Below are 18,408 nucleotides of genomic sequence, written 5' to 3'. Positions count from 1 at the left end.
TTATCTGTACACAATACTCCTGCCTTGACCTGACCAGACTTGTTCCCTCCCTAGTCCTGGACAGTACTTTCTCACACTATAATGAATTTATAGTTCACATGTAACACCTGCAGTTCATTAAACCTCAGGATTTTTTTTTCCAGATTAATCATCAAGTTATCAAAAACTTTTCTTTTGTGCCTTTTAAATTTCATCTAATCAGGTATGGCCCAATGTCCTAACTTGTCAAGCATTGTTTTGTATTCTTAACCTGTCACCTTGCATTCCAACAATGCGTTCTCTGACATCTGAAAATTTGATATGTAATCTCTGTATACTTGCTAGCTATTATTATTACTATGATATTTATAAAGAACTTTATTATCTGTGAAGTAGTTCCCCTGACTCTAGTGACAAAAATCCCATTTAGTGTTCTCTTACGTACATATCTGGTGTTTGAACTTTTCCTTCTGTTACAATTCAAAGGACATTGTTCTTTTCTTATAAAACATCAGCAAAGACTCATGGCCACCCAACCTGAAAACTCCTCAGAAGTTGGAGGTTCACTTGAGCAAGCCTTTTTTTTTTGGAGCTAATTGGAATTAAATGATTTGCCTAAGATTATACAGCTAGTAAGGATCATGTATCTGAGTCCATTGATCAGGCCTTCAATTCTTTATGATGCTGGTTTTGTGCCAGGATCAGTGCTGGAAATAACCTCATTGATACCCAAAGATGGCCAGGGCTACTGTTGGCGTTAGAAATGAGTGCCGTGGCCTATGATATACAGCATCCTAGAGAACTTTAGATGTAGCCATTCCTCTTGGGAGTAGGGAAGAGTACAGATAGCACTACTATATCTTTAGAATAAAGTAGGAGAAAAATAAGATGAAACAATAAGCATTAATTAAGGGCTTCCTACATGCCAGACACTAAACTTAGCATTGTAGATAAAAATACAAGCAAAAAGATGGTTTCTGCCCTTGAGGAGTTTACAATCCGGAAGGGGAAAAACAACACACAAAAGGGAACTGAAAAAGGTATGATGGATAGAAGGCAAATCCTTTTCCTCCAGGGTTAGGGATATGTATTGAAGTCTGGAGAATCTTAAGTAGAAGTAAGAAGGAAATGAAGGATGGTTGAACTGTGCTTCTTTCCAAAATGGAATCCTCAGGAGGAATGTACCATTGGACAAGGGGGCTGGCATAGCAAAGGAATGTTCCTGGATGAGAGAGTCCTAAATGCTGAGGGAAGGTCCAGGATGAGATGGCAACTGAGGCAAAGAGCTGAAGTCTGGCAAGGTGAGGGCAGCTCTGGGAAAGGAAATGAAAAAACTCCCTTATGAAGAGTGGCCAGCTTTCTCTCCTCCCCAGAATGACAGCCCTGAGAGGAACTCATCACTGGTGTAGGGGCTAGAAATAAATAAGAAAGCAAAATGAATTGAAAAGTTCTGCCTCTTCTCTACCATCAGTTTTCATTATCCCATTGACCCAAAGCAGTGATTCTATCCTACTTTGACAGACACATGGAATAGTGGATAGGGAGTCAGAAAAGCTGGGATTCAAGGCCCTCTTCTGACCCCTACTAGCTATGTGAAACTGCCTGAGTCTCTCAGTGTTCTTTCTGAGCAGCCCTCCACAGACCAGTATAGATCTGCATTGGTGAAGGGAGATTCCTCACTGGGAGCATCACAAATTGTCTATACAGTAGTTTTAAAAATGAAAGCCCCAAGGAATGTGCTACTCTTCAATCAAGTAGGAAGTATGGTTAAATCTTATCCTCCTCACGTAGACAACTTTGTGATTTATCTCTAACATAACTTACCCTTCATCCCTCAAAATCCCCTAATCTGACTCCTTCCTCTTCTCAAATTTCCAACACCCTAAATTGTGAGCTCAAAATAGTTACAATTTAACTACAAAAATATCCATAACAGTAGCTGAACAGGGCCTTGGAAAATCCTCCTCTTCTCACCCAGTCCCTTCAGAATATTGCAGAAACCCTCTAGAAGGAGGGCTCTGTACTCCAAGGCACTTAACTGTTGAGTAAGAACTCTACATCCAACTTTTTAGTTTTGGATAAAATAGACCAAATTGTACAGGATTAAGATCTCATTACATTATTTTTTCTCACAAACCCATCCCTCTTCCAAACTTTCCTATTATTGGCTAGGGTCGCATCATCCTTCCAGTCACTTAGATTTGCAACATCTTAGCTCCATACCCTCCCTCAACCTACACATTCTATCCAAAATTGACAGATCTTGTCATTTTTATCACTAGAATATTTCTTTCCTCTGTCCTCTTTATCTGCTCACATCATAATATCAGTCTCTCATCTCTAACCCATTTTGTTTGTTTCCCATCTCAAATCTCTTTCCTCTTAATTTATCCTTCCCCAAAGCTGCCAAAATGATTTCCTTAAAATGCACACTTGACCATGTAGTGACATAGTCACTTTACCCAATAAACCTCCATGATTCTGACTCTAGAGTCCATTTTTTTTTTGAGTAGCATAAGGACTTTATTAAAGGGGAGCAAACTGTGCATGTGTAGAGACTGCACCTTCATTACCAAGATTCAGCTCTATTTTGAAATATTTATATGAAGTTACTTTTTTATTATTAAAGCTTTTTATTTGCAAAACATATATGCATGGATAATTTTTCAACATTGACTCTAGGGTCCATATTCTTTCATCTTCATCTAATCTTTTAATTTTTTTTTATTTTATAAATAAAATAAATAATATACATATTGTAGAGGGGAATTATTAAAAAATGTTTGCTGTTAAGGATGCATGATCAGAATAGTTTGGATACCAATTTTTTAAAATCAATTCTTTATTTTCATATTTGGATGGATGAGTGACTTATCCTTATAAGTACTCCTTAATCAAGAAAGATCACAGGCTTTTCATCTTGTGTCATTTTTCTCCTTGGCTTCCCATAAAATCATCACAGATGACTAATCCAATGGTCTGAAGTCCTTCCTCTCATTTATTTATTTATTTATTTAATTTTATAATTATAAATTTTTTTTGACAGTATATATGCATGAGTAATTTTTTTATAACATTATCTCTTGTATTCATTTTTCCAAATTATCCCCTCCCTCCCTCTACTCCCTCCCCTAGATGACAGGCAATCCCATACATTTTACATGTGTTACAATATAACCTAGATACAATATATGTGTGTAAATTCCATTTTCTTGTTGCACGTTAAGTATTAGATTCCGAAGGTATAAGTAACCTGGGTAGATTGACAGTAGTGCTAACAATTTACATTCACTTCCCAGTGTTCCTTCTCTGGGTGTAGTTGTTTCTGTCCATCATTGATCAACTGGAAGTGAGTTGGATCTTCTTTATGTTGAAGATATCCACTTCCATCAGAACACATCTTCATACAACATTGAAGTGTACAGCGATCTTCTGGTTCTATTCATTTCACTCAGCATCAGTTGATGTAAGTCTCTTGGATACCATTGTCAAGCACCAGTGAAATTATAGCTCTGGGCTATTAGTTTTCCTTACCAATATATGTATTGTCCAGGGATCCTTAACCTGGGGTCTATAAACTTTAAAAAATTATGATAACTGTATTTCAATATGGTTTTACTTATAATCCTTTATGTTTTATTAATGTATTTTAAAAACATTCTGAGTAATCGTCTGTAGGCTTCACTAGACTGCCATGACACAGTGAATATGTGAACATGCCTAGATGAATAGGCATGAATGTGTGTGTGTATGTGTATGTGTGTATACATATATATATATAAACACACCCACCCACACCCATATCCACAAACATATATGAGAAAGATAGGGCCACCATTATTTTAGTTTGATAGCAGGAAGTTAACTGGTGGCAGAAGGCATATCTTTTCAATGAATTTTTTCTTTTTTATTTGTTCTGCTTTATTCTAAAAAATCATAAGTCTCAACTACCACTGGAGTAGAATGGTTACATCTAATGCTAGTTATTATTATTAGTTCTACTATCCAGGCTGATATGGTATAGACTCTAGCAGTTGTCGGTAATACCAGCTCCAATCATAGTTTGACCACCCTGGAATCCTTCTATAGATAATCATCAGTGCTCATCTTACCACACATCTGAGGATACACATATGCAAATCTGCATACTTGTTATATATACACACATATATGTATCTGTGTATATCTCTCCACTGATTTACCTTTTTTTTTTTTTTTTTTGCTTTTTTAAAAAAATAGTATTTTACTTGTCCAAATACATGCAAAGGTAGTTTTCCTCATTCACATTTTTAAAATCTTATATTCCAAATTTTTCTCCTTCTTTCCTCCTCTTCCCTCCCCAAGACAGCAAACAATCTAATATGGGTTAAACACATACAATTTTTCTAAACATATTTACATATTCATCATGCTGCACAAAAATATCAGATCAAAAAGGAAAAAAAAACACAAGAAAGGAAAAAAAAACCAAGTAAACAAACAAGGTGAAAATGCTATGCTTTGATCCACATTCAGTCTCTACAATTTTCTGTCTGGATGTGGCTGGCACTTTCCTTGAATTGCCTTGAATCACCTCATTGTAGAAAAGAGCAACATCCATCACAGCTGGTAATCACATGCTCTTGTTGCTGTGTACAATGTTCTCTTGAGTCTGCTCCCTTCACTCAGCATCAGTTCATGTAAGTCTTTCCAGACCTTTATGAAATCAGCCTGCTGATCATTTCTTTTGGAACAATAATATCCCATAATATTCATATACAATGGCTTAGTCATTCCTCAGCTGAGGAGCATCCATTCAGTTTCCAGTTCCTTGTCACTACAAAAAGGAATGCTACAAACATTTTTGCACACAGGGTCCTTTTCCCTCTTTTAGGATCTCTTTGGGATACAGTTGAGAGACACTGCTAACTCAAAGAATATTACACATTTGATACCCCTTTAGGCATAGTTCCAAATTGTTCTCCAGAATGGTTGAATCAGTTCACAATTCCACTAGCAATGCATTAGTATCCCAGTTCCCTCACATCCCCTCCTTACTATTTTTTCCTGTCATCTTAGCCAATCTAGGTGTGAAGTGGTTATTGCATTTCTCTTATCAATTTTTTAGACAATTGCTCTTTCATTCTTTAAAGTTTTCTTTTTTTTGGCTTAATTTCCTTCTTAAGAACTTACCATCTCTGCTACCTGACTTTTATTGAATTCCAGTCCATAAAATCCTCTCTTTTTGATGAAACCTTTGCAGTCTATTCTCTAAAAATCTAGGCTATGCCTAATTTCCTTCTCATTTTCTTTCAGAAATTCTAAAATGAAGTGGTTACTTCCTCCTACTCCCAGTTCTTCCACCATTGATTTATACTAATAGCTCTTAATAATAAATGCTAAATAAATATTTTAGTGCTTTCTCATCAACGCACTATTTGTCAGAATGAATTTCATGAAGCAGTAATTCTATTCGTAATATAACATTAATGTATGTCAAATTGAGATAATGCATCCCTCTCCACACTTTGCATTTTATTATTTCATTTCCTTTAGTTTATTTCATCCAGAAAGATCAGTTGAAGATATTTAGAAATACATACTTTGCAACAGGAGAGATATTTTAGGTTCATTTTAAGTAGCTCACTTGGATGACATTTCGGTCTATGTGTTTTTCTTAAAGCATCTTTTGCCAAACAAGCAAAGGTTAACAGTAAGCAGATAACATAGCTTAATGAGGTCAAATCAAGCTGATTCATGATCACTATGGAGAAGAATATTCTCCTGGGGAAAATACTTGTACTGAAAAATCCCATAAACCAAACCACTTGTTTATCTGTCATTCCCACAGAGATAGTAATGTAATTACTCTCATAATTATCTTCATTAGTGTCAGGCATTATCTGCAATTCATTCCTCTGCTCTAAGAGTATGTTTGTTTATTTGCTGATTTTTCTCTTGGATTTGGCCAACCGAGTTAAGAATTTTCTAACTGTAAGCCATATACCCGACATCTGTGATACACTGTTCTGACATTCTCCCTGCTAAAATATAGATTGCTGTCTTTCAGTTTCAGAATCCCTATGCCCATTCCCTGACATCTGCCCTTCATTACTTGGTTCCCGTGCGACCAAGACGACAGATTGTCTATCCTCTGGAAGAGCTTGGCATAAATGCTCCATCAAAGGAGGTCTCCAAGGATCAGGTGGGTAACAGAAGCAGCAGCAGGCAAGAGGCATAGTGCCAGCTAATGCAGGGTTTGGCAGATGGGATGACATTACTGTCTTAGTGTTGAATAGGCTGCTTCTTAATTACAGTGAACCTGGTGTTCATACCCTTACAGCCTAAGCCTTGCTAATGCACTACTGTATCCAAAATATTCATTTCAAATTGAACATTAAAACAGTAACCATTGTGTAGTGATCACTAAAACAACTAAATACGGGGAGATGGGTATTTTTCTAACATGAACAGCATTTATAGTACACTTTTTCTTTCTACAATCACTTCAAATGGTAAACCTCTCAGCCTATTTTTGGGTTCATGACAAGAAATTCTATGTCACTCAAGACAAAACTGACAAAAATAGTACTTGATATGTTTTAGATAGTTCTTAAGTCTTAAAGTCATGTTTATTTAGTTGGCTTCTGGAGGGAAATTCTGAATACTACTGCAGAATGTCAAGAATGATTAACAGAAACATATTAGATACCCTTGGGCTGGTAAGATATTTGACCTTAAAATGAATGCATTTGCCCAAGCAAGAGAAGCTTTTCTTATTATAAGAATAAAAAAATATCACAAGGTAATGGGATGAAGTAAAAAATCTGATTTTTAAGGTCAAAAATTTATACAGCTATTTCCAATAACAAAAGAAGATGAGAGGAAAAAAAACATGTAGAATCATCATTCCTATAAATGTCTGTTTGGAGCAAATTTTTTTTTTCTTAAAAAATAGAAAAATTAACATAAAACAAAAACACAATACCCCTTGGAGAAAAATAGAAAAGTGTAAGCTTTAAGATCTAAAAAACAATTCCTCTGAGACAAATGTTATATCTCTAAGAGATGAAAATTTCTATAAATGTTAGTGCCTTGTACAGCACATTGTAACAGTGTCTTTTCTTCCCCTTCTCCTTCCCTATTCCCATTATGTCTTAATTCCTAGTTTACATCCAAGTACTACTCAAGATGATGACAGCTTTATAAAAACTCAATTTTGAAGAGGCCAAACAGTTGCTTTAAACGTTATTTCTGGGCTCTTTTTTTTCTACATTATTTGAGATAATTAAGTTTTCTTCAGGATGGTTACCGTGTCCTAGATTTTTTATTTTGGAAGACCTGGATGCAAATATTCACTCTTTAATCACCATTTCAACATGTTGTTTTTTATTGTTTGTTTGTTTGGTTTTATTTGTAGTGGTCCAAAAGATTTCCAGTTTGAATTTAATGATTTAGTAACAAAGAAATCCACCTCCCCCTATTGCTATAGGGCAAAATTACAATCATCCACTAGTTAAATGGTTAACTTATAATAATTTGTTTTCAATCAAATCTACTTTTTTTAAAAAATTAATATTAGTTGTGGGTTGTTAAGCTTGCTTGGTAGTAGAACTTTAAGGGTGCTATTCTGAAAATCTTTTAATATTGATTGAGTTAGAAAATGTTGAAGAATTTCTTTCTCTTTTTAAAAATTTGTTGACTAAGACAAAATAATGCAAAAGAAGATATTGGAATGATGGTTATATAATAATATGTTCATTCTTCGGGCAATAGATTTTCTATTGGTTGAGTTAGATGTGGTTAAATGATTTTGTTTATCCACAAAATTCTGTTTTGCTCTTTTAAATTTCATATCTCCCTATGTACTGCATTATTTGTGCCCCTCTAGTTTTTTTGCAATTTTCATAAATTTATCTGATCACTTACTTTTCATAGCTTTCATCCAATTTAGTCTATCTTAGTGTTGCCTTCCATTTCCTTGCTTTCACCTAGGAAGTCAATTTTCAAGGGAACAGATCACTCCAAGCATTAGTAATAGGATAGAAAGCTTTTCAGCTCAGTAGGTTGCCAATTTGAATCTGGCACAGGTCAGTAGTGATTGGAATTTATCATTTCATGGCAGTTTGGTGACCTCTGCACAATGACTTAGTTCTTTCAGTCTAGTTTAGTTGATAAGTGTCCCTGATACAATATCTCCCCCATAGGTTCTACTAATTGACTGTCTTCCAAGTATTGTGCCATAAGAATGGACATAGCAAATAGACTAATGAGCTTTTATCACAAGCTGCAGAAGAAAGTCATGAGTCTGATAGTCAACAAGTATTAAGGGAAAAACTTTCTGACCAAGTTAGTAATCAATACATAATCTGAAGCATGAGATATAATAGATTTTTGGTGATTTTTTCCAGTTAGTATTATCCTCTAAACCATATTCTATTGGTAATATTATGTGAAATTCATTTTTTATGATCCATCTACCTGGAAATGCAGCCAATTATGTTACCATTGAGACAGCCAAGATAAAACAAAATTAACTCCAAAATCTTTAGTTGCCACATATGTGGACATATCTTTAGGTGTTTTCTCCTTCATTGTTATTAAAGTCAGGCTGATTTGTTTTTATTAAGACAGGTTTGCACTTGTTTGCCTAACCATAATGGAAAAGTCACTAAAGAAAATCAGCTACAGTGTAGCTAGATAAAATTCTGAGGAATTCATCTAGGAAATCTGATTGTATCAAGGAAACTTTACTCATTTCTGGTCTGGAATTCATTTGAGTATTTTTAAATGTATAAAAATAAGTTTTAGATTTTATTATAGCTAATCACAGATGACAAAATTTCTTGTACCTTATTATCAAAAGATATTTATTGAATACATGCTGCTTATCAACTATCATAAATCATAACTACTCCTTTCTATAAAGCATATTACTGTTTACCAAATGCTTTCCTTATAACAAGATCATGAGACAGGTAGTTCACTATTCCCCTTTTTTTTTTTTAATAGTTGAAGAAATTGAGTCTCAGAAATATGAAGTGACTTAACCAACCAAGGTCACAGACCTAGTAATTGTTATAAGGGCAGCTTGTAAGTCTTTTGCCTCTTTCCTGTGCCAGGTGCTGCCTCTCCTCAGTAATAGACTGAAGCAGGAGCAGCTGTGCGGCCTAATAGAAGAGAGCACTGACTGAGCTGCCTAGTTTGTAACTATTGCCCAGTCTATAAGGGAGCAGTTGAAACATTTTCCTGATGCTGGAGATCAGTGGAAGAGGGCTGAGTAAGAAACTAGTCCTAGAGGAGTGGAATATTTTACATTTAGAAAATGAATGTGAAAAGAGAGTGTTGTCATTGAAGTATTTACTAGAGTTACAGGAGTAGAGGGGGTGACAGGAAGGAATGAGAGAAGAGGAGGAGGAGGAAGAGAAAAGAGAGAGAGAGAAAGAGAGAGAGAGAGAGAGAGAGAGAGAGAGAGAGAGAGAGAGAGAGAGAGAGAGAGAGAGAGAGAGAGAGAGAGAGACAGAGAGAGAGACAGAGAGAGAGACAGAGAGAGAGACAGAGAGAGAGACAGAGAGAGAATACACATGTGACAGAGAAGACACACAAGACAGAAAGTGGGAGAGAGGCAGAAGAAATAATAGGATTTTGTACACTTAGGGAATATGAGTCAGTGGGAATAATTTGTTAGTGTGTCCAGGTATGAATCTCTTGGCGTTTGTGGTAGTGTTTAGTTGCAGCTGCCTAAAGGATTGGATTGACCCTAGGGACAAACTTTGTTTTAGGGAGGATTAATTAATTTTACAGAAGTAAACTGTCCTAGCATGTGCTAATAGTTCCTAAGACTGAATGTGTGCTGGATCTCAGTGCCTTTCACATTTAGATAATTTCTTTCATTTGGAGACAGATTTGTAACAAATGCTGTATCTGAATGGCACATATCTGAGTCCCCGGTTGTCTCTGCTTGTGACAAGAAAATATTGAGGAAAGGGAAGAAAAGCAAATAAACCTAAAAGCATAATTCTTAAAATATGTAGTAGTCATAGCTTATCCTGGAATCCTTTTTTTTTTTAAACTTAGCCCAAAGCTTTAAAGATCCAAATCTATCTTTTATGCTACCATTTAATCATACTTTAAAAATGAGTGCCCTTTTAAATGATCTATGTAAGTTTTTTTTTTTTGGGGGGGGAAACAAGTTTTTGATCCATTTACATGATTTTGACACTGGAATTGTCTATTTTTGTTTTCACAAAGTAAATCACAATTTATTAAACATCATCCTTCTTAAATTTAAATATATTACTATTCTCCTAGAATGTGATCTCTTGCAAAGATGTTACTTACTGGCATTAGTTACCCTTTGAATTGCTTCTTTTCATCTCTGACTGTTCTTCCCTCAGTCCAAGTATAATTACCATCTGATGGACTGTTACTGGATACAGTTTCACTTGTACATCTGCTGTCCTAGTAAATTTCATTATTCTACTCAGCACCTGCTAGATTTTCTACTATTTTAATTGTTTCCCACCCCCTCTTTAAACTTCTTTACTTTCATTGCCAGCAGTCTAGTTTCCATGTGTTTTTCTGGAGATCACCTTTTTAGCATCTTTTTGATGGAGATTGCTCAGTTTAATTAATGCTTCTTTCTGTACCATGTATATAATGAAATCATGAATATTCTTTAGCCTTTCCTGAATGTGAACCAAGATATGTTATATTGTAAATATACCGATAGTAGATTATCCCAATTTAAATCTACTCTGTAATTCAGATGTACTTCTCTGTACTCCTATATAGAAATTTTCCTTGTATTTAAGTCTATACATAAAAGTATAATGTCTTCTACTTATAATCAAACTCTTTTCTGAGATTCTTGGAACTATTTTCATGAATCTCATTCATTAGTATCATTTTTAGACTGAAAGTTCCTTGGCGTCTAAGATCATATATTTATTGTTCTCATTGTGAAAGCCAGCATGGCACCACATATGAGACTGTTCTATACATTCAGTTATCAAATTCAGGATCATGGAGATTTTAGAGTAGGAAGGTTTCTTAAAGCACATTAATCCAATTCCATTTTGCAAATGAGGAAACTGACCCACAGAGAAGTTAAATAATTTGTTTAGACATATTAAGAGGACAGCAAAAGCAGGACTTGGATCTATCTTCTGACTATCAAACCATTACTCTATTCCTCTACATGATTCTTCTCTCATATTAATCAGCCAATTAATAAACAATTACATCCTATTATGCATCATCACACTCTGCTAGATACTAGGAATACAAAGACAAACTCTCACTGTCTCCATACTTTCCCTCAAAGAGCTTGAAATAATAATGGGGAAATAACAGATAAATATACAAGTTACAAAATAATTGGTGGGGGAAGGAACATTAGTCAGTCTGCTTCTGGGGTTAGAAAAGGCTTCATGTAGGAGGTGACATAAGCTGACCTTTCAAGGAAGCTGGAAACTTAAGAGATAGAAATCAGGAGGAAGTATATTCAATGCAGAGCAACCGGTTGTGGAAAGGCAGGAGAAAGGAGATAGAATACAACCAATGAGCACTTTGATAAGCAGTTTACAATTGATAGGATTTTGAGGTTGAAAGAACCTTGGAGATCATCTAATGTCACAGCACTCCCATTTTGTGATAAAGAAATTGAGTTCCAGGGTTTGATTTAAACCCAGGTCTGATGATTTAAACTCTAAGTTAATATTTCTACTTTCAGAATGAAAAACTCAAACTTTTGAAAAGCTAAGTGTTTTGAAAATAATTTTCATTATCTTGTAGATTATTGGCATTAAATGCTTGAATTTTGATAAAAAGTGAACTATTTTCAGATTCTTAAAAAAAAAAAAAGCTTTAACAATTTTGCATAATGAATTTATATTTGCAAGCCTGACACTGAGAAAGGACTGGAAATGGTATAGGTCAGAATGGTCTAACATCTTTGTCATAATCTTGTAGTCATAATATTGATATTTAATATCATGTTAAAATTATGCTATGAATCTTAGCTTTTCCTTCCGTGACCCATGGAGGAAATGCCTCCTTAACACATATGGAAATGTTTATAAATGAGGAGAGGAGGAAGCTCTGATCCTGTTTGTGTGAGGAGCAAAGAGTATATATGTGATTCGTTCATGTAGCCCTATGGACTGATAGATAATGATACTCTATGTCCACTGGTCCTTGTGTGAAGGTGAATAATCTTATCGCTAATACTGGAAATAGAGAACCTGAATAATGAATATGGCTGGAGCGGGAAAGGTGGCATTTGATTCATTTATGATCACCTCTGAAGAAGCTTTAAAGATACTTTCTCCCTAACCTTTATATATTCAATGCTAATCAATCATGCTTAATGTCTAGAATAAATATTGATGAAGCTTACTTTCAGATATAAAATTCTTACCAATTTTTCAGTTGTTTTAGTACTGACAGACAATAAGAAGAGATATTGAGTATCCTTTAATTTACAGTAATAGACCTTTCATGTAATTATTAGTAATATATAGGAATTATCCCTTTCAAAGATTCAAAGAGAACCAGAATTTAAAATTACATCATTTAGAAATTCCTGTTTAAAAATAGAATTAAGTTATCCTCATCCCTCCAACAACCTCTAAAACAGTCATTTTGTCCATTTATTTTCAGTATGCTTCATTTTCCTTTGGTAGCTACTCTGGTGAAAAAGAGGTTTCACATCACCTAAAAGAGCAGATCCTGAGGTTTTCCTGAGTGCTGCCTGAGCTCATGCCACAGCCCAGCAGGGAGAAAAGAATATTCTCTTTCCTGCTGAGCTATGGTAATGAATACCATCAAGGTTCAGAAGTGCCCCAGGATACATAATGTGACTGCTGTGGTGCTTTGGAAGAGCAATGGCCCAAGTGCAGAGCATCCTCGGCTGGATTTTAGCTCTGAGGGCACTAAGTGGCTCTCATAGCATCCTCAAAATGCACTTTCAAGGGTGAAGGGAATAACAGTAAAAAATGATGCTTTAAAACAAAAAGAAAAGATGACAAAACAGAATTAGAAGTGGGCAACCTAAAAAGAGAAATGCCTCTTCTTCTAGTGGCCTCAAAGTCAAGAAAACTTGGTCAATGCCCTGGCACTCACTCCCTGGGCCCAACTGTGCAACCATTCTTGGAGCCCCAGTGAACACATCTGTACAATGGAGATTCTACCTTTAGGACCTTTCTCATAGGATTGTTGGGATGCTTACAATTCAATATATATATATGCAAAGTGCTTTTGCAAGCTTCAAAGTGCTTTAAAAATGTCAACTACTATTACTTGTTTTGAAAACACAGGACTTTTCTTAGACAATGAAGACTTTTGATGGTTACATTAAAAATAGTACTGCCCACCATCAACAATGGCTTTTGTTTACTGCTTCAATTGATTTCTTACTGTGAATGTTAGTTTTCTGCTGCCAAAAAATAATTTTCTTCTTTAATTCTTTTTAAAAAACATATTCAAAGTCATATAAATCATAGAAGACAGCCTGTGTAGCAAAAAAGAACAACACACTGGGAATCCTAGGATCTGAGTTATAGTCTCAGTTTTGCCACTAATTATTATTGTTTCAGAGGCCAGTCATTTAACTTTATTAAGCCTTGATTCTCTTATCTAGAAGTGTCACACTCATCACCATGGCCCCCACAGCCTGAAGGCCAAGTGTATTATATTTCACTCCTCCTCTGGGAATCTCTTTCTGGTATTCTTAAGAGAGATTGAGAAATTTAAACTCTGTACACTGGTTATTGATGGCATTCCCTCAAGTATGAGGGTGTCCCAATATCCTGGTATCATTTAGCCACTACAAGCTTAGAAAAATAATGTTAACTTTAATAGATATAATCAAAAATATACAAATGGCTTAACTCAGTTCCAATGGAGAACAGTCCTAGTTTTCAAGTCATCCCTGCCTTGGACTCTAGTCCTCACAACCCTGGCTTTTCAGAGCTTTCCTATTAGGCTGGCAGGCTCCAATATCCTGTCTACATTCATGGCTTGAACTCCTGAGTCCAGGGGGGATTTATCACCAGCTTCTGAAACTCAGAAGGACAAATTAAATGGAATAAAAGCAAAAAGCATAGACCCACCTATCAGAGCCAGAGAAGGTCTCCTTCCTTCAGGTTCAACTCATAGTACCTGTGCTGTGGATGAACTAGCCTTCACTCTCTGGATGTAGTAGGAGTGAACACAGAAGAGAAAAGGCATGACTGTTTCAGTTTAGTCAGGTGAAAGATGCAGCCTGTTCTGGCTTTGTAGCAAATAAAAGGAAGCTACTCCCACTGCTAGGGTAGGGGAACTCGGCGAAGCAGGGGGCCTCCATGTTTGGCAGACTGGGCAGGGACAGGTCAAGTCCCCACAATGCCAGATGTTGTCCATTTGCCAACAAGAGGCAAGGAATCCAGGCTGGATGAAACAGGAGGGTGCTCTAAGGGAAAAGAAAAGGAGATGACTATGGAGTTTTCCCACCCTGATCACCACCTCTCTTCATAGCCTGATGGAAGAAGCCTAGAACCCTGAACCTAAGAAATATCAGGGTCCTTACAGACCCCAGGAATAAAAGAATTTCTTGCCACCAAACAACTGCCAAATGATTCAAGTGTTAGAGAAAGTAGTTTTATTTATGAAAATGACACTAAAGAAGATTTATTACCATCTGCCTTGTAGCTGAACTATCTAGTCTTTCCATCTGCCCTAAAGCTGAACTCATTTATATGTGTTATTTCTCTTTTATTAGAAGGTGAGCCCCTTGAGAAAAGGGACTAGCAGGTTTTTATGTTTCTCCAGCACTTAGCACCATGCTTGGCACATAGGTATTTAATAAATATCCTTCAAGGAAGTTGGTCAGATTAGACAGTCTCTAATATTCCTTTTAAATTCTGGAATAATATGACTATATTCTCTAAATAAGAATATCACGTAGAGCTAGCAAAATGAATTTGGTGTGTGGAATAGTTTAAAAGCAATATCATTCACTAAAAAAACTCTTTGAGTGGATGTTTTATGAACCATAATTAATCTAGCCTGTAAGTATTTTAATAAGAAAATTTTACCTGTAATTAAAATGATATCTCTGTGCTACATTATAGTATCCATTAGATAAAGTACTTTGAGGCAGGGCTGATCAAGAAATAGTCTGCAGGATAGAGAGATACTTCATATTCATATCTATCACTTGAATTGAACCTGGATAGGCTGTTTTCTATTATTTGGCAACTTTCAGAATGTAACATGAGCTTAGTACTTATTATAGTATTAACCAAATGAGTGTCCATCTCATAAAACCAGTATGAGAACTGTCATTCATATTCATAAAAGAAGAAGCAGATTGAAATTGAATGAGTACTCAGAATGAGTACTTTCTCATCCCCAGAAGTGGCCCCTTTAGGTTAGGGTTGAACTATAATGGTGTGACAGAATGAGGAAAGATTTTTCTGTTCTTCCTTATGTAGTACCTGTTGCATGAATAGGTGCAGCTTTAAAAATGTGATCCTGAAAGGGGTTCACACATATTAAATAAGTGGTTTGAAAAAAACCCTTTATTCTAACTTTCTGGCTATCATTAAACTTTGTCTAGATCAAAGATATAATTCTCTCCATAGTAACAAGCTTATTATGAAAGGGAAAACAAAAAAGTACCTTTAAAATGGAAACATAAAACAAATGGAATAAATAAGGTGCAAAAGAGTATGGGAACCATAAATGTTTTTATTGCCATTTATTTGAGAAATCAAATATGACTCACAAGGTAATAGCAGGCATGAGTAATTCAATCATATGAAACCTATAGTAATAAAAACTTTATAATTCATTAGAACATTGCTTGCTGCTTCTTCCTCTTTTTTCTATTCAATCAAATGTATTTTTCATTCTTTAGTGCATGTATTGAAGGGTCATAGTGGTAGTCATGTGAAGTAGGAATTTTTTTTAAAAGCTTTTGAATTTAAATTGAGAAAATGTGTCCCTTGCTCTCTGCTCAGGTGAGTCATCTTTAATGGTACATCTTGGTTAGAGGACTTTGGACTCAATCAGGAAATTTTCCCTTCTCTAAGAGTTTTGTAATCCTTATTATGGAGTTGTGACACTGGTAGAGCCAAACATGGAAAAATAAAATGTATTTCATAAGGGCATCATCAATTACTTAGCTTGTAGTGTGTGTAAAATCTTATGATGATAACATCATTATTTTTATCATTTAATTAATCACAGCCCTTCACTTATCCAAAATGCTCTCATCTGGGTTTTCTGCCATTCTGGCTTCTCACTATTTTGAGTAATTCTCAGGCTCTCTCTCTCTCTCCCTTTCCCTCTCCCTCTCCATATATACATATATACATACATCTATATATATGTGTATATATTTACCACTTCAAATATTCTTCTTGGATTGGGACTGAGGAGTGGAATGACGACAGGGAAGATGCAAAAAAAGGATGAGCATGTGGAAAAGTTCAGCTTATAGTTAAATCCATTATCTATAGATGATAGATAGATAGATAGATAGATAGATAGATAGATAGATAGATAGATAGATAGAAATTGTTCTCATCTGCCCATTCTGCTAGGGGAAGTCTTCTCTTGCTTCCCTCGGTTGGGGTAAATACATCCCACTGAGTCACTGATAGGTTTGAGGCCTGTTGGTTACCAGTTTTAACTTTTGTCCTGCCACTGGACTGTGATGACTGAGGAGGAGAGAATGAGGCTGGTGACTTGTGCAATTCTGCCTCACTTAAATCAAATTCATGTCCAAGTCAAAACATTATCTTTGATGTCCTCCAAGACAGGATGAACAACAACAGAGATAGATGGATAGATAGGTAGAAAACATTTATTAAGCACTGGGACCATGAATCATACCAAATACTAAGAATCTAAATACAAATGAGCAAGACAGGTCTTGCCCTCAAGGAACTGATGTTGTAATATAGGAAAACAAAATATGAAGGGGGGTAAGAAAGGGAGGGAGCGACATGGCACAGAGATGTATAGGAAGGGCTGTACTGTCAGGATTTTAGTCAAGACAAGGTGAACACTTATCTCTTAGATTCAGATAACCCCAAAATGGAATCCAACATAACATGGAGTGTGTGTGAAAGTTGTATATGGTCAGTATAGTGAGGAAATAGTATCAGGAGTGCTAAAGCTCAAAATGAACTAAGCCTGATGAGAAAAGCTTAAGTAGCTAAGTACCTGGCATTGCTTGTTTTTGTTCATCCTCTGCTTTCAAAGAAAACTAATGACATCACAAGGGTGATGGCTTGATTTGTGCATGTAAGGAGGGCAACAATAGAATCCCTAACTGTCAGTGGTGAATTCAGGTCACTGTGCATGCCCCAGAGGTGTAACATCATTGTTTATTGAAAGAACTACAAGATATGATTGCTGAAAAACTGTCAGTAATGTTTAAAGGAAGGTGAATGGCAGAAGAGGTGCCAGTAATATTCTATTATATGCCATAATTCATTCAGGAGGAAGCACATCTAGTTGTCTAAAAAGATCTCAAAGTTTTCATGAACTACCAGTTCGATGTGAATAAATAGTGGAATATAGTAGCTAAATAAAGTGAACTTGGGCTGATTTAAGGAATATATAGCTTATTCTAATAGATTTTTGATGGAAAGAGTCATCCCCATCCAAAGAAAGAACTATCGAGACTGAATATGGATCGAGAGATAGTATTCTCACCTTTTTATTGTTATTTGTTTGCTAGTTTTTTCTCATGTTTTGTTTTTCTCTTTTATTTTCTTTTTCTTACACGACATGATGAATATGGAAATATGTTGAGAAGAATTGCACATGTTTAACCAATATTGGATTGCTTGTTATCTAAGGGAAAGGGGGTAGGGGAGTGAGATGGAGAAAAATTTGGAATACAAGGTTTTGCAAAGGTGAATATTGAAAACTATCTTTGCATGTATTTAGAAAAATAAATTTTTTTTTAAAAAAAGAATGTATAGCTTTCAGGAATAATTACATTAATTAATTGGAAAATGCCTAAAGGAAGGCTACTAGAATGGTGAATTGCTTTGAGTCTATATCATGTGATGATAAATTAAGGAACTGAGCATGTTTATGTGGAAAAGAGAAGATACACAGGGAGTGGTGGGAGCTGGGAGAACCCAAGGGAGAGAATGACATGACATCTGACCTCCAAGTTTTTGAAGGAACCTCATGGAGAAGAAGAGATGGACTTGATTAAGTCTCAGAGTAGAACAGAAGTAATAGGCAGAAATTTCAAAGAGGTAACTGTCTGGAAAAACTTCACAATAATTTTTGTTTAGTCATTTTTGGTCATGTCTGACTCTTTATAACCTCATTTGAAGTGTTCTTGACAAAGATACTGGAATAGTCTGCCATTGCCTTCTCCAGGTCATTTTACAATTGAGAACACAGAGGTAAACAGGGTTAAGTGACTTGCCCAAGGTC

The 18,408-nt window shown here is 35.6% G+C and overlaps 1 protein-coding gene across 4 annotated transcripts in view; it reads left to right on the top strand.

Annotated features, from left to right (window-relative positions):
* Positions 1–18,408, top strand: part of CFAP61 (cilia and flagella associated protein 61) — a 329,189-nt gene that overhangs the window by 128,355 nt on the left and 182,426 nt on the right. For 3 of the 4 annotated variants that reach the window (XM_074287746.1, XM_074287747.1, XM_074287749.1), the window contains one exon: positions 6,029–6,163. The exons of the other annotated variant lie outside the window; for it this stretch is intronic. In XM_074287746.1, the coding sequence (XP_074143847.1) occupies positions 6,029–6,163 (135 nt within the window). The remainder of the gene's footprint in view (positions 1–6,028; positions 6,164–18,408) is intronic. 4 annotated transcript variants of the gene reach the window in all.

Source organism: Sminthopsis crassicaudata, chromosome 2 (genome assembly GCF_048593235.1).
Source record: "Sminthopsis crassicaudata isolate SCR6 chromosome 2, ASM4859323v1, whole genome shotgun sequence".
Classification (NCBI taxonomy): domain Eukaryota; kingdom Metazoa; phylum Chordata; class Mammalia; order Dasyuromorphia; family Dasyuridae; genus Sminthopsis; species Sminthopsis crassicaudata.
Note: the sequence above shows the minus strand (reverse complement) of the source record. Positions and strands in the feature narration are given on the sequence as shown.